The sequence below is a fragment of the Bombus affinis genome, chromosome 9 (genome assembly GCF_024516045.1).
Source record: "Bombus affinis isolate iyBomAffi1 chromosome 9, iyBomAffi1.2, whole genome shotgun sequence".
NCBI classification, from domain to species: Eukaryota; Metazoa; Arthropoda; class Insecta; order Hymenoptera; family Apidae; genus Bombus; species Bombus affinis.
The window spans coordinates 9,117,064-9,134,909 of NC_066352.1; the positions used below are offsets into that span (position 1 = coordinate 9,117,064).

Consider the following 17,846-nt stretch of genomic DNA (forward strand, 5'->3'; position numbering starts at 1 on the left):
GTAATATATTCACAAATGGTGAGCGTTTGAATTCTTGCGTGAGCAACTGTGCCACGAAAGCTCACAAATTTTTCATATTCAACTTGCGGAAAAAATAGTAGAAAATAGAAAAGAAAGGTATAACAAGGAAAATAAAGAAACTAAGGTAAAACTATATGAAATTTGAAGCAGAGAGTATCGTTATGCGAGAATATTCCGCGTTTAAATCGCGCTTATAAATTTTAAAGGTTTCGCGTATTATTACGGTTGAATAGTTCGCATCGAAACCCCAATTCAAGAAAGGCGTTTATTTATGTTCCTCCGGCCATCCAATCTTGCTATGCCGTTTCAAGTTGAATACACGCCAAGTTTTACTGATATTGTCTCTTTTAGGACTTGCTACGCGCTACGGGTGCCATCGTGGTCGACTCGTTACGCGCTCTAGCCGCTGAGAAGAATTTGATGAAGATCATTTTGATTCAGGCCGACCTTCATGAATTCCAAATTATTGGTAAGATCATCACATTTATCAAAATTAAAAGTGAAATGCCAAGTAAACGTATTCTCAATGGAATTAAATATTTTTTATTATAAAGGTAAGAATATGCAAAAAGAATGATTTCAATGTAAAAATATTATAATTAATCGTTATGAAATTATGTTAGGGACAACATTGAATTGATAATTGCTTTCATTAATCATTATTGTAGATGCGTATGAATAATTGTGTAAAAAAATAATCTCACGTTTTATGATAATCCGATTATCTTATATATAAATCTTGGATATAATCTGATATACAAAGTTGAGAATTATATCTGATTGATTATATTTAATGATTTTGTCAAAAGAAGAAAGATGATTAATCTATTGCATGATCTGTATGATTAATCTACTTGAAATATTTAAATGTCAGATCGGTTTGTAAGTTCTTGATTCGTCGTTATTTTGCATAACTCTTCCTCCATCTTGCACAACTTTTTCTTCATTTCGTTGATAGCTTTTTCAGCTTCATCGTCATAAAGGGATTTTTGGAAATCATCTTTTAACAAGCACAGGAAAATAATTAACTAACCAAAATGCTTTCCTAATTTTACAGTAACTTCAATGTTCTACGAAATATCTATATTTCATTTTTATCTACTAAAACAAGTTCCGCTTGAAATAACCACTCGCAACAGCAAAATATCAACAACAAACTAATAACATGCAAATTTCAACTATCATCTCCCACAACGTACAACTTCCTGGGAAATGTATCAACTGAACTAAAATTAACCTTCGCCACAAAACTGTCCCGTCGTATTAATTATTTCTTTTTCATTTCTTTTCCTGCTCGTAGAATGGTACAAACAGACTCGTGCCATAGCAATCGTCGACGAATGGATAGTCGAGTGTATCAGTCAGTACAAACTGATATCGTTCTATCCATATCTGCAGGAGTTGTCGCGACAGGACGTTCTCGCGCTTGGTTTTCCGGAATATCTTGTCGAAGAAGAGACTGGCTGGGAGTCTGATAGCACGTGCGATTTGTAGACATGACATTCAACGGGGGTCCATTGCTTTTAGCATAATTTCATGTCGAGCATTACTCACTTCCACTCATTTCCATGAATTTAAACCTCTTATCAGTGCCACATCGTTTGAATAATTTGCGTATATTGTACCTATGATTAGAAAATTTGTTTTAGTTTAGAAAATTTGTATATTTTTTCAGTTATTATGTATATTTGAAGGAAATAGTCTATAACAAAGGGAATATTTGTTTTTGAAACAGATTTTGTTTTCGTAACATTGTTCAAGGGTGAATTAAGTTACCATATATGTGGATTTTTGATGGAGGTGGTTACGTTTAATGAGCAATACTATTTTTTGTATGTATCTCTGATAGTAATATTTATGGCAGAGTATAAGACTTTTTGTCATAATTTTTACCACTGTGATTACATATATGAATATTTGATCTCCTGACAAGATCAAAATATATCATGGTAACAGTAAGTTTAACAAAGCTATTCTGTTCTCGTTAAATTAATTTAGATTTCCACAACAAAACTTTAATTTATCTTTTTCATCGCATCCATCAATGTTCCACACGCTGCGCCGACGAAAACAATCGTAATGTAATTATTAACAAAATTATTTTCTATATATTACCAGTTGAAAAAATTATCGAAACTTATTAAAAATTTGTTCAATTAGTATGTTAACTTTTGTATTGCATTGATTTCGAACAATTCATTTTACCATCAACATACAAATCAATATTCTAAATTCTGTTTCATACTGCAATAAATACGAAGATCAATTAAAACTAAATAACCAGATCTAGAAATAATCAGTAATAAGTTCAAGCTTTATCCACAGCAACACGAAAGTATTTAAAATCATATAAGTAAATTATAGATATGTTCTTTTATTTTATTATTATTATTATATATATATATAAATATATATATGTATATATTATATGTATTATTTTATTTTTATATGTATCAAAAAGATATTAGCAAAATAACACCAGCTAAGAATAAAATCTAAATTCATAAGAAGGATAATAAATTCGTGTCTTATCCGCAATACATAATAACAGAAGAGTGCCTCGTAAATCATAATATTTATATTAATATTAATCGTAAATATATTTTTCTACATACATATATCAAAACAATCACCCAAATATGATCAATTTGAAATAAAATCCACATCTGTACAAAAATAATAATTAGAAATACTAATCTCGCGCTTGATTCACGAAACATAGCAATAGAAAAGAGCAATTCCCCGCGAGACATGTTCTTATTTGGATTGTTTTATATTACAACGCGAACTCGAACATTCGCACTCCTCAAAGATAGGACAGCGCCTCTCTTCTTAAATATCTACAATATTCGCAAACAATATTTATTATCTTTTCTCGTTTCACCAATCAGCGAACGATCGATATAACTGATTTTTGAAAGCATCTTCAACGCGACGCACAACGACTTCATATGGTCTCAGCAATATATCTCTTCTTTCTAAATACCAAACGACACGCATAAATATCCAAGTAGAATCAAAAGAAAGCGCACCCATAAGAAAGTAACTATTAGAAATGATAAATTCACGCTTCATCCACCAAACACAACGACACGAAAGAACCCTATAAATCAGACCAATGTAATAGCGTAAATATATTCCTTCTTTCTGTCCACATCCCCTCACAATGCTCATAGTCAGCAAACCTGAATGCTGTGCGTTGAAATTTTGTAATTACGTGAAATACATAAGATGTATCTAGTTGCGAATACACAGCCCTGTTTAGGGTGAGGCATGTGATGGTGCTTGGAACGTGCAATATCATGATCATGGGTGGATTTAGGTGCTGCGTGTTGCGAAGAGCATTCAGGCCACTCACGTATTCACAGATACAGACAAAGAATATTGATTTGCCCAGGACCACCTGTAGGCAACTCTCGTCTAGTATTTCTCACGTATATACACACATAGACACGCGGGTACACCATGTCAGTGGTTATGAATCTAGCCCAATTGCCAGCAACCAAGGAGAAATAATCACTGTGTCCGTTATGCTCTCTATTTCGATGCACTCTAACTGCACAGAAGGATAATCGTTGCGATCGATAGTCGTTTGTATTTTCTATTTCTTCTTCTTTCCTGGTTTTCTATGTTTATTCCCCATACTTTTTGTACTTCTTTTCGTCGTTAATTATTCATTGCGTTTCACGTTTATAGATAGAATATACCCTGATATATAGATAGAAAATACCCTGAATTTTTCAATTCTTATGCTGGTTCATAAATATTGGCACATTTACTGATTTTATACAAAACGCAATAATAGGTGTGAGCTATCAAAGGAACTGTTAATCGACGAAAATTATGTAGTACAAATGTCCAGGATAGATGGTAAAATTTTGTACAAATCTCGTGCGCAACTTGCAGAAAAATAACGAGATCGCGCACCATAAATATGAATTTAGTTCACAGCAATTCTTGGGACGCATATATTAATTTAAGAAGATTTATAATGGAAGAAATTTTCTTTTTTTATTTTTTACTTTTCCCTGAGGGTTTTATTCTCTACGCTTGCCAGGGGCGGTGTAGCTAAACCACCGTGTTGAGTGTTATAACGCGATGCAGTGAGCACCAGAACAATCGCTATTTTTCAGAAATAGAATTTTAGCCTTATCCATGTGCCAGAACTCAGGTGGTACGAGAGTAATTTTACGGGTTTGGAATACCCTGTACTTTTAACTTGCACACGCCACCTCTTCGCTCAATAGCCGAGACACTGTTATAAATCTTGGAGTTTCCAGACGGCCATGCGACGGCCAAGCTAACAGTTCCCGCGACAATAACTCGTACCCTCTGGAATATTCCGCAGGGATTGTACATTTCACCACCTCGACGCATACCTCCACACAGCTATACAGCACAGAGATCTCCCTTCCAAAGGCACAAAGTACAATGGAGCAAAGGGTACGAGACATAAGAAACACCGAAAGCACGCATTTTCGGCAGAATTTGCAAACATATTTTGGAAAAGTCAAGTTTACACCGTGAAACCGTTCAAGCATCGTAATCATCACGTCGCTTTACACTCATACACACACACATACGCACACCTATATTGAGAGAAAATACGTTCAAAAATCAGAATGAATCGATCGTAATCAATCTGTCTCCTGCAGTTGTGCATCGCGAGGGTGAACACGATTGGTTATACCTTTCGCTCGATTTTACAAATTGGATGAAACATATGAATAATATGCGTATTGGGTTGGGAAGTTCGTTCCGATTTACATTTCGATTTATAGTTATTTGAGTTCTATGAGTGTCATTTTGTTGTACAATCTTTCTCTATCTTTCACGCAACTTGAATATTTCATCCTTCCAAAACCTTTGAGGTTTTTCAGCGAAGAACTTTTCAGTATGGTGTTTTATGTTGATTAAATTCCTTAAAAATCTGAACGAACTTTGCGGCAAGCCAATATAACGAGAAAAGCTCGTGCGACATTCCGCAATGACGTATGTAAGGTTAAATATGTGATAATCGATTTCTTGATAAGTTCATGATCATCATCGATCTGTAACCATGACGACCTAGATTAGTCCATGATATATAGGTGCTTGTTTTAATTCTAACAATACGACGTTAACTAAGTTAATATTCTGCCGAGGTGCTTTTTGTAAGTTTAGTCTTTAAGCTTCTGTTTTTATGGTAAAAAGAACCTATGTGTATAATTTTGTTTAAAACGCATCGGTACGGTATCGAACAAACTGAAATTATTAATTTTATCTGTTTAAACGTGTTGTGTGAATTTTTAAGAGTAATAAAGATTTATGTATTGTTTAGATTTTTCACCGTTGTATATAACATTTTGTTTCACATTTTTTGAAAACATTTCAAGAGTTTTCAGTTAACTGTTCAGTTAATGGTTGTTCAGGAACTTTGTAAAGAATGCTGGCAACGTTTCTTGTTACGTTTTTGATGTCAGAATAGTAAGTAATACAGTATGAACATTTCTTATGCAAAGTGTTTCTTCTTTTCTTTTTTTATCTTGGTGGTATTTACATAAACTCTTTAGTTTTAAGAGACTTCCATTAGTTTTGGATTACTTGCGCTATATTCTATGCTGTACACACTACGCCTTTGCTTAAAGGACACAACTTCTTTAAAGAAAATAGAAGAAATAAAAAGTATTTTGTAATAATACGTCTGTTATTTTATATTCTATGAAATAAGAATAAACAATTGTTTTAAATAACATGTTTGTTTCTTTATATTGTATGAAATAGAAAATATTCCAAGAATTAAATCAAAGTATTCCTTGCACGTGTTTACTACCACATACTGTCTGCTCTTCGAGTATCTATGGTTCATAAATTTGATTTCCTCGCAAGAAAGGTTATAACGTAAATGATAGAAAAATGGATCTTCTCTTACCACGTGTTGCTTTCTTATGTTAAAAAAGAGTCTAAGGAAGAGTACGTTACCGTTAAAATACACGTTCTTCCCATGGCAAGAATAACTGAAATGTACTTTTCTGCACGATATTCGATCATACCTTTCGTTTATCTCTTTTTCTAAGAATAAAAAATTCTCTCAGAAATTTAGGAACGTCTATTCTAGAAATTCTAGAATTTCAAACGTATATAAAGCGAATTTAAAATGTGTATAAATTGAATATTCCCCGGTATTAATAAAATTGTATTTTACTTAATCGCATTTAGTACAGAGGCTGTGCAATAGAAATCCTGTTATTACGATTCATTTTTATCGAGCAAGCTATTGAAAATGAATCGATGAAAGAGTCTACGTGCATCTGCATATTTTAGATTATCTCGAAATAATTTTATATGTCCGAGTTTTCGAATGTTAATAGCATTCACTAACGCAGTAAAAATCGAATCTCATTTCGTACAGTGACATGCAGTTGTACTTTCAGATTGCAAGCTTCTGCGAACTTCTTTCGATTACTCGAACGTTTAGAATTCTCAGTATCGTCCGTTATGTTATCCTACTGGAATATTAATGATCGTTTCGTACGAAGCCTGCTCAATATCGCCATAATGTTGCTCGAAATGGTTGTCGAATTATTCACCGAATGGAAGGCAGCTATTCTACCATCGTAGTACGGAATACGATGAATGTTTGCGAATCACTCGCGATTGTGCATAGTATTGGATGTCCCTATTGTACGGCGTACCGTGTACACGAGTACAGTATGCACGAATCAAGTCTATTTATATTCTAAAGAGTACAATCTTGATACTGTACAAAGTGTCAACAGTTACGTCTTTTAAAACGCCAAGTTACAGAGTTGCGAAGGAAACTCTATTGACATCTTCCTCGTCCCTCATTTCACAACTCGTGACTATGTAAGTTTAGTACTAAATTAACTTTAATAACGTAAATACGTTAGTAAAATCAGTGATATAATTAATATTTGTACTAGAAGTTTCTATAAGAACGTGCAAATTTGATGTCGTATTTTATGTCAGTGAATTCAAAGACAACAATTAATTTTTAGTCATAACTTGACCTTTAATCATCAATAACTTGGAAACTATGAGCAGTCAGACATACAAATCTTCGTACATCTTATGAGAAAGCCATTTTTATTTAAATGAAACATATAACATCGTGTAGCATTTATTTCTTAACCGTAATAGATCATTGTTACTAATGATTGAAAGATATAGATTGCAATTTGATTTCCGAGTTTAATTTCTTTCCATTATTATGAAATTTCTAAGTAGAAGAAGGTTTAATCACCGAGAAGTGTCCTAAAGTTGGGATATAGAAGTTTCTGATATTGTAGCTTAACAGTCCGTATTCGAAAGAATGAATTGCTAGAATGCGAAAAAATTGTATTTTCAAGTCCGGTATATAGTTGAAAAATAGACTTGTAGAAAATTGAGAGGAGATTCGTATCATGGAAGAATCAAGTCACGTAGAAGGTATCCCAGAATGAGATCATACATACACCACAAACTTTATCTACGATAGAAGGCTATAAATATACGTACAAGTTGACCATACATACCAACATACCATCGTAATATTCCTGAAAACTATATCCAATCTTATAACTTTTGTTCGTCGTTCCTTTTCACATCATTCGTCCTTCTCTATATTTCATAACCAAGTATTATTTGTATCAGTAATTATTATCGTATTAGTAATAGTAAGTATTAGTAGACAATAAGCATTAAATTTATAATTTTAAGTTTCACACTACAACCTCGTTTTGTGTTACGAATTGGTTGTAGAATTATTTCTAAACATTATCCTCTGTTAAAATGTTCAAAAATTTTTACACAACGAATAATCTAAATTTCACACTTTGAATTCTTCTATTTATTGTAATAAATAACACATCACTCCTAGATAACTAACTTTTTCACCTATGATTAAAATACAAAAACATCCAACATCCACACATATAACTCCTACAAAAATTACACGATAATAACTACAATACTTTCTCCAATAACAAAGTTTATATGATAAAAGCTATAAACTCCTCTTAATTGGCTTAATGATTCTTTAAATTACGATTAAAATACCGAAACGTCCAAATTCTACGCGTGTCTCTTACAATTCTCTCTTACACAAACCACAGCTCCTTATATGACACAACGATAGCTGCAATCTTCTCCGATAATAAGTATTCTCCCCGAAACATCGTAATAATCCTTTCAACGATTAAGACATCAATCGACGATCGGAACCTCACATTTATAATTTCCTTTTCTATGCTACAACCGCGCTTTCACCTGTGACCAGGTTCCTTCGACGACAACAGTCGAGTGATATGCATCAACGAGTGGACGGATCGGTCTGACGCGCGACGTACCAATTCTACTTGATCGACGCGTGTCACAATGCGGTCATTTGGGGATGGAAAATGGTCGCGCACTTAATTTGATCGCAATCAGCAGAATGAAACGATAATCAGGAATTAATGGCAGACGAAATACCGCGCGACCAGGTCAGTTAAACCGCGTTAAAACAAGGCAACGACCGGACTGTCGAAGCGGAGAAAATACGCTTGCGTATGCGAATGGGAAACGGGAGCAATTAACTGCCGAGTGCGAAATCGTGTAAGCGATTCTTGAATAAATAACCAGCTGAGGCTTCGAGGCCAGTAGATCCTAAGGGGGTACGTTCGGGGAAAGTAAGGGATTCGTTAGTAGCGTGGGTAGCGAATTCAATGAAATGAATCTTTTAATCTGATGGCTGACTAGCGACACTGTGTCTTTGGAATTAACACGTGTAGTGTCGCTTAATGACTTTGGCGATCGTATCTGTCTTTGCACAGAACGTACAGGCAAACGTTGAAGATGACTGACGAATACGTTTACCTTAAAGCTACGGTATAGTGAGTAATAATAAAAAGTTTAAAAAATTGTTACTTGTGTATGTATATGAAATACGAATATTAGTAACTTTTCTATTGGACATTTTTTATCAACTTGATAATATTATTGAACTTAATTATCAAGTGATTATAGTAAATGGTAAAACTGATTAAGAATTTAACTGCATCATGTCTTTTTCAGAAAACCATTAAATATTGTGTTTCTATTATTAATAACTAATAAGTGTAACCAATAGTAATTTCGTTACTTTACTGTTAATGAGGTTAAGAGCAAGAGACATGCTAGCGATAAGACTTTCGAACAGAAATGTGAAATTGAAATTATGGTAGAGAAAAATGAAAGTGTGTACGTGTCCTGTAAAAATCCAGAGTCTCTGCAGTCTCCCAAAAATCCTCAGAAAGGAAGAAGAAACTGGTGGAAATGAAATAAGTGGCTTACTGAGATTGTTAAATCAATTTCGAGCTGATTTATAGTTTTACAATCGTTCACTCTTCGACATAGTTCTACTGTTCGTCACCTACCAACACGTTCGTCTAACTTACGGCTATCGGTCCTTGTGTCCGAGAAATCGGTTGTAAATTACTATTGAACGAGATTACAGTTAACAGAGACCCATTCTGCTCATCATGGCGTCGAGTCTCCTCGTTTCGTGGAACAGGTCGTGTTTCCTTTCAACGGATTACAATTACGTGTGCTGAATCGGAAAGATTGAAGCTGGTCGTTCGTGCACCTTCTTTCTCGTTGTGCTAACGACTGTGTAATAGTTTCGAAATAGATGGCTGGAATTCGAGAAACGACTACGAACAAAGAATGTAGTTTTTGGGGGGAAGTAGTTAGAAAGAGCGATAACGAGGATAGAGAGATGATTTGTGACGCGAAGATCATTTCGGATGAATCACTGAGTGATCAATGACGTCGTTATTTAAGATTTTATATTAATGATGAGTTATTGTACTGTAGGAATTTTGTTTATGATTATTTGGGTCTGTTTGCAATTGGGAACAAACTTCCACTTTTGTCGGTTTTCTAATTTCGCTATATTACAATTATACACGTAATTGATCATTTCTCAAGAAACAAATGGCTTAAATTAAAAAAACATATAAATCGTCATCGCTTTCCGTACTTTTCATTTTATTGCGCGCTTTCCAACATTTTCAAAACGTTGGTCGTCGTAATAATTTCGTCGGCTTTCACATAACTTTCAACGACTTGAAATAAATTGTTCAATTTATCAGTTATTTTTAAAAGACCCACGTCCCCGAAACGAACAGGTTGTTTTCGTTTTCGGTTATGTCATAATAAAATCCACTTTGTTTAATCACGAGTTGACATTAATATCAGAAAATCAGCAACAGTGTGCTTGTCGTGTTTCTCTCCTGTGATCCATTTGCCAACAATGACACGATAATTGAAAATTCGTTATTCGAAAATTATACGATCGTTTGTACTGCGACCGAAAGTTGGAAACCAGTTTAGGAGTCTTCATAATTCAATCCAGAGCGTCAATTATAAGCTTACCAGCTGACTATGAGCACCGTGCTACAGTTAATCCCATTAACCTTGATTACCATAAACGTTATTTTCAGTACGATTTTCAAGGTATTAGATATCGTTGATAAACGCAAATGATCAATTTCGTTTACTCCGACGATAAACAAGCATTAGAGCAATTAGTGTGTTCGTGTTAGCACGTTGAACACAATTTTATCTCGAAGAGCGTTATCAAAACGACGAAAGATAATTGTTGCACGGCATTATCGTACGTATATGATAAAATATCAGAATATAATATCTTTATTTTGAGATAAAATTTACATCCAGTGATACGTGAAAGTATTCGAATACTTACAAAAATCTCCTGCGAATATATGGTAATGCGCGTTACACGAAATTTCAAATTTTAAAATTTCATTAGTGCTAAGAAAAATTGCATACATGTACGCAAAATGAAAATTATAGTTGACTACATATCGTCAAAATATAGATAGTGATCTGATAAATATTTGATCCTAATATTCAGCTTATTCGTATTTTATCATTGTGCTTTTCGTGAATAAAGTACTTAAAAATTCGAAAACAAGATATTTGAAACACTGAATAACAGTGTTAACAATACTCGCGCATCGACCATATTATCTACCATACATATGGAACAATATTTCAGAATACAGAAAATTGACAAAATAAAAATTCAATGCAGCGTCGCAAACGAGCTTTACTTTGCCAAAAAAACACTTGTGAAAGCCTGAAAAAGACCAAAACATTTTTAAAACATTCGTTCGGAAAGAAAAAATATCGCTATTTTTTCAATATATTTTTTTTTCTTCTTCTATTTTCCATCCATCATTCTACGTGTTCGCCACTCGAACAGTTGTCCAACGAGTGATCTTTGACATAACATCGCTGGCGCGTGTCACGGTTAACGGGATCGATTTTAAGCACCGTGAACCGTGCTTGCTCTGCTGCTTGTTCTATTAGCGCGATTCAATTAATTTAGAGCAATGCACCACAGCACACGCTTCGTGGAAAAATCGTGCGACGAAATTGGAAAACAGAAATTGGAACGGAAGCCACGTACGCGTCGAGTCTAACGTTTATACGCGTCTTCGTTCTATAATACATGCACGTGCTCTCGCCAGATATAATCTTCGTGAAGGTAGAATCGCGACATATGTGAGAAGCGTTATTACACATTTTGAAAATAAGCAGATCTTGTCTGTCGAGTCAAGTTTCCTTTCCTCAAGCTGTGTCTTCCGCGTCTTACCCTAAGTATGTTGTTTCGTTTTTAGGCTTTAATTGGCGAATTAAGTTGTTGTATGCTGTCGAGTGTTAAACTTTCTAACAGTGTCTCGTCTTAGTCAATCGAGAATCTTGAAATATTGGAAAATTGTTTTTCTTCTACGTAACTTATATAGTTCGTATTATTTATTCGTTCGTTTCGTAATATTCTTAACTTCTTTTAAATATTTCACTGTTTCAATAAATATACAGGGACATGGGTTTTGCATGATTTTTATTTACGAATACCAACCGTAAAAGAGGAAAACTTACAACGATGTACTTGTAAATAGACACTAACACTTCTGACAATTTTATTGAAATTAAATATCACATATTTTACGCGATTTTAAGAAAACATATTATTTCTATTTGTACATCGATTCAGAAGGTTCTTATCTTCATGACAAATGTTCAACTTTAGGTCAAATTATATATATTGATAGGGAGTAGCTGGTTGAAATATTTATTACGCAATAACGTAATATTTAAATTGTTTGGAGCCATTCTAGTTTGGCTATGAAAGAGGTCTCATATGGAGGATTAGACGAGGCCGACAAATAGCCACGTATAACTCCTACAACCCTTTCGTTACACTAGAAGCAGTCGATATTACACCACCACTAAACAGCGCGCCATAAGTGTGCATTAACTATGTGGACGGTAAATACGTAATACAATAACAGTACGCTAGAAGTGTACATTAACCACGTGGGCAGTGTATAGCTACCCCATAAGCGTAAAATAATTATCATACTTTCATTTCATATATGATAATATTATTCGCATAATAATATTAGTATTAATATATAATTTAATAATATCATTTCTTTTTGTATTTTATTTATCGTGATCAAACTGAGAATGTTTATGCAAATTCGTATTTTTGTAGGTATAATTAAAAAGATGGAACTTTATATGTAGTAAATTGTTTTATCTACTAAACGTTATAAAGAATACCGTACCTTGGATATTTTATGTATTTTTTGCGTATTATGCACTATGTAAGTTTTTGCTTTAAATTTCCTATAAACTTCGCAGCCTAGTTGATATATATCGTGAATGACTAAAAAATTTGTAAAATATTATTTTCCTCCAGCTATGAAGTTCGTAAATATAACTTATAGATATTGTTATAAATATCGATATACTTTCACGGTAAGACTTTTTCTTTAATTGAACGAAACATGCAGCTTTCAAATGCCACGACATTTCTCGGACAGTTTTAATGATCGAAGGATATTCTTTCTATTGTTTTTAATAAAATTATACGCTACTTGTCGATATTTAAACAGCTATTGGCATCGAATTTATCGTAATAATTTCATTTCATTGAAATATTATAGTTAACTCACTGTGGCAAGAAACTGGGTTATCCAAAAATAATAAATAACATATTATTGTTTTTAATAAAATTATACGCTACTTGCCGATATTTAAACAGCTATTGCCATCGAATTTATCGTAATAATTTCATTTCATTGAAATACTATAGTTAACTCATTGTAGCAAGAAACTGGGTTATCCAAAAATAATAAATAACATATTATTGTTTTCAATAAAATTACAGGCTACCTGCCGATATTTAAACAGCTATAGCCATTGAATTTATCGTAATAATTTCATTTCATTGAAATACTATAGTTAACTCATTGTGGCAAGAAACTGGGTTATCCAAAAATAATATATAACATATTATTGATTAAAAGCGTTATCGAACATACATATCACGTTTATACAATTTCTGCGTATTACTTCCACTTCCTGATTCTTAATGATGGAATCAAAAATAACACGAAATATACGGTTGAATAATAAATCGGGCACGTACGTTTCGTAGTAGGAGGAACGTTTCGCTCGAAAAGGAACTTAAAAAGATAGCGAATGGCTTCGTAAACAGTTTGCTATCTGTTATCGGAAAGAAGATGAAACCTGTGAATCGCGAGTGGAGAATAAATTCCAAAGGAACGACCCATCCTCTGCGAAATTATAAAAATAACCGAAGACCTTTAAAAACGACAGGAAGCGAATTAGGGGGAATGAAAGGACGAAATGTGACGGTTATTCATCGCGAGAAATCTCGTTAGAGGCATTACAAAGTGAATTGTGAATTTCATTTTCGCGAATATTATTTCTGTCGAGGAATCAACTCACATTCTCGTGACGAACAGCCTACGGTGTGCATCTGGTAAAAAAAGAAAATTAGTCTTTTATGAGACTTATAATCTCATTTCGTTGCAATTAATCGCGTTTTATAGAGTTTCGCTACAGATATTCCTAATCATTGTCTGGGTAGAGACAAATTTCGAGAAGAGGAAGATGCTTGTAGAATTTAGTTCGATAGATTCAGATTCATTCACACTTTTAGTACTTTTATTACTATGGAGCTGACGAGAAAATGCTTTTATTACACGGGGCATATAGTTCGAACTATAAGCAATTTTCTGGATAATAACAGACGAATATCGGTAGATTTAAAATCATTAGCGAGATAATAAAAATATAGAGATATTATCATAAGATACAAGGATAGAAGAAGGTCGAAGTAAGTGATTAAATTAAACGACTGGAAATAAAGGATATTCGAATAAATAAATTGATACAAGTAGATGAATGGAAGACAGCAAAGCACGAAGAATAAGAAGAAAAGAGATGAAGAACTTTAATCTCTGTTCTACGAAAGACTACTATAAAATTCTCAGTCCAGAGAAAATCAAATTCTACGTTGTCTACTAATCCACATATATCGCCCATCTCATCTAATTAAGAATAACTTCATTAGGTATACGTTAGGTTTGGCAAAGCCATCCTAAAATTAACAAACACTTGCGGGCTTCGTGCGAAAGCGTTTACCCGAGCTTAGATTAAACTCAAACCACTTTACCTTCATTTAATAAAGAAGCAAGACCTCCTTGAAAAGAACCAATTTTTTCCTTCAAAATAAGCATCGAAAAGTTTTCATCAAAATACAAAAAAAAAAAAGAATTGAAAAAGAACTATTAAACATCTGCAACCACTCGTTCACCCAACTAACTCTAAAACCAAAGCCTGGCTTCATCACGGAATGAAGGAACTGTATCCATTGGGACAAGTTTATTCGTGGTAACATGGCGTACGTCGCGTTGTTTCGTTTAATTGGCGGAAGAAGCGGAAAGAAAATAAAAAAGCACGCAACGCGGTGAAAAAAGCTCGTCGAGACGAACAATACGTAATAAACAGCAAAACGAGAGTTTCGTTATTACAGACGTGCCCCCTCGGCCTTCGACAGTTTTTCTACTTTAAATCGATTTGAATCGGAAGGTTTTTACCAGCTGCCTGTTTCACGTTCTCGCGGATCCTCGCACCGAGTTCTGATTTTAAAGATTCACGCGCCACCAGATGGAAAATGCAGGATTTTTGTCTGTGTCGAGGGTGTTTCTGTTGATCGACATCGACAACTTTCTTCATTCATTCAATGTCTTGTTTAGGATTCCTTCGTGACACTACATGAAATGGAATTTTGTTTCACGGAATGGAATTTTTATTTGAACTTGATTTATGTGGAATTTTTGGTCGGGTCGAGGTGATTTCAGTAAAGTAATTTTATAAAGTAGCAGAATTTTTATAGACTGTTTTGTCCTGCCAGAAAATTAATTGGTTAAAACCCTAGCGACTTCTCAATTTCATTAACCACAAGTATCGTTGCTTAGAAGACGACGCAGGAAAGCTCTATGCATAAAGAAATATAAAGAGCGACGACGCTATAAACATTATTCCTTAAAATTCACATTGGGATTTACGATTATTTAGACAACCTCATTTCAGCAAGTAAAGTCATGGAAGTGAGTTATAGATTTGTCGAAAAATCGAACGCTGATTACATATTTATGAACGCCGACTATATTTCTAGACACTGAAATTGAAGGATCTACAAAGATAAAGTGAATCAGTTTGATTTCTGAGTGGTTTAAATGTACGCAACATTTCGGACAATTTTCTTCTACAATGATCCATCACTATACATCATTCTCGTCATAGTTGTCTTCATAATTTCAAGGTAACGATCGCGACACATCTATCCAAGCATTTTTGTTTCACGAAACCTCCTATCTTCGTCAAGCATCGGCAAATCCATCGAGTAAGGAACAAAGAAGGGAAGAATTACTAAAAAGCGATGGAAGCTTCTCCAGAGCTTTGTGTTTTTCCATCGAACGCTTCAGACCCTTGCTCTGCTCGTAGCTGGCATCGCTCGAGAAACATTTACCCCGAGTCTGTTTGGACGGTCGACGAGACACGAGGTCTCAAGCCTTGAAGAAGAACGCTTGACACGAATACGGGAAATGAGATGGAAATATGATTTGTAGCTGTCGCCTTGCGGGGCTTATTAGAAGCGAACAGAGAGAAACATTCGACCGACATCCTCTTCAATTACGTCGTTTCAACTCGGCAAAGAGAAATCACATTAATGTTCGGCAAACAACTGGTCCGCGGACGCGAGTCTTCCAGTCGAATAGTTTTCCAGCCTTTGATATGTTAATTTCCTCGAGATTCTCCTATCCTGGCCGAAGAGCCAATGTCTTTTTCCTTCGTTGCTGTGTTTTCTTTCTGGCGCCAAGCCTGTCCTTATTTAAATCTGATTATAGATGGACTTATACTACTTGGACGATGATTGAATCAGTTCGAGTATTTGGTTGACCGAAGAAACGATTTCCGTGAGGTTTCTAAGGTCAGATTTTGCTTGTGTTGTTTGTTCGATTGTGACTTCAAGCACGCGTTACGTAGAAATCATGGAAGCTTCTATAATGCTCGACTTATACTATTTGAATGATGATCGGGTTACTCGTACTACTTGTTATGTAAACTGCTTGGAAAAAATTGTAAACTACCGAAATAATGTTTCTGTGACTTCTTTGAAATCTGATTTATTTGCGTTCTCCGTACAATCGCGATTGAAAGTGTGTACTAATTAAAAATTGCAGAGATTATCATAATGCTTGACTTGTACCACTTGGGGGATAATCGACTACTTGGTTGAATGGAGTGATATTTCTGCGACTTCATCGAAATCAAATTTATCTGCAGTCTTCATACAATCACGGTTTCAAGTGTGTACTACTTCGATATTACAGATATGATCATAATGCTTGACTTATACTACTTGGATGGTAATTGGGTTACTTGCATTATTTCATTCAATATGGAGTGACAGTTTCTGTGACACTGTAGTGTAGATTTATTTTGTCTGTTTCATCGATCATAGTTTGAGGTGTGTATTATTTAGAAATAGTGGAAATTTCCACAATAATATGTCAATTAAAAATGTGTAACATAATTTGTATTTTAGTCACGTGAAAGTTTTTTTTTGAAGGGAAGATATCAATTGTTTTAACTAAAATGTAATTAGTCTGCGATATAATATTCTTTGTTACTCGTGTTTATTTCTCACCAATCTGACGATTCGTTCATTCCATCGCTGTTGACTTCTTCATTTTTGTCATTAAAATATATTTCCAGTGTCTCTAAAATCCGATTTAGAATAACGAACGTTTTTCCTATCATAAAGTTTCATAACGATTTAAACGAGTTACCAGTCTGTCCAAGAAAAATCGTGAAAAGTATCTCGACAAGAAATATACAAGTACGAATTTCATACTTTATATAAGTACAAGTTTTCATTGTACTTATATGTGTGTAATAAAACTTTTCGTTGGTGCGCCAGTACGACGAAGTTATAGTAAGGTTACGTGTTTGATAAATCTTCCATTTCGACTACTTGTACGTCGTACGAAGTCGTGGTTATGCTACTTGCGTTATTAAATTTTCACTTAGGCTTCTTGCATGGACGAAGTCGTGGTTGTTCTACCTGCATCATTAAACCGTCTCCTGTACTATTTGTCTGACAAAAGTCATAGATGCGTCACTAAAAGAAAATCATTGTGTCTCTTTTATTAATAAAAATTCCTGGAGAGAAAAAGAGAGAGAGATGGAAAATACGTTCTACTACTTGTGATACAAAAATCGTGATTGTACTATATAGACTGTTAAACTTTCAGTTAGACTTTTTGTACCGTTGAAGTTGTGGTACTGTCAGCTGTACTACTTGTCTGACAAGTGTTACAAATAAACCACTGCGAAAAAGTCATTACCACGTTTCTCTTATTAATTAGAACATTTTTCTAAAAAAATTCTTAAGCATTTATAATAAGCATTTC

General features: G+C 34.2%; 2 protein-coding genes across 4 annotated transcripts in view; one reads left to right on the forward strand and one right to left on the reverse strand.

The window, feature by feature from the left end:
• The window catches only part of LOC126920526 (uncharacterized), a 98,745-nt gene that overhangs the window by 24,358 nt on the left and 56,541 nt on the right, over positions 1-17,846 (reverse strand). The gene's annotated exons all lie outside the window — the stretch shown is intronic.
• The window catches only part of LOC126920506 (breast cancer type 1 susceptibility protein-like), a 44,722-nt gene that overhangs the window by 12,096 nt on the left and 14,780 nt on the right, over positions 1-17,846 (forward strand). For 2 of the 3 annotated variants that reach the window (XR_007711984.1, XM_050731017.1), the window contains exon 6: positions 373-490. Coding sequence is in view for 2 of the 3 variants with exons in the window: in XM_050731017.1 (XP_050586974.1) it covers positions 373-490 (118 nt within the window). In the remaining variant the exon portion in view is untranslated. Of the gene's footprint in view, positions 1-372; positions 491-1,321; positions 5,350-17,846 lie in introns of those variants that run through there. The other variant, XM_050731015.1, reaches the window with a different exon arrangement.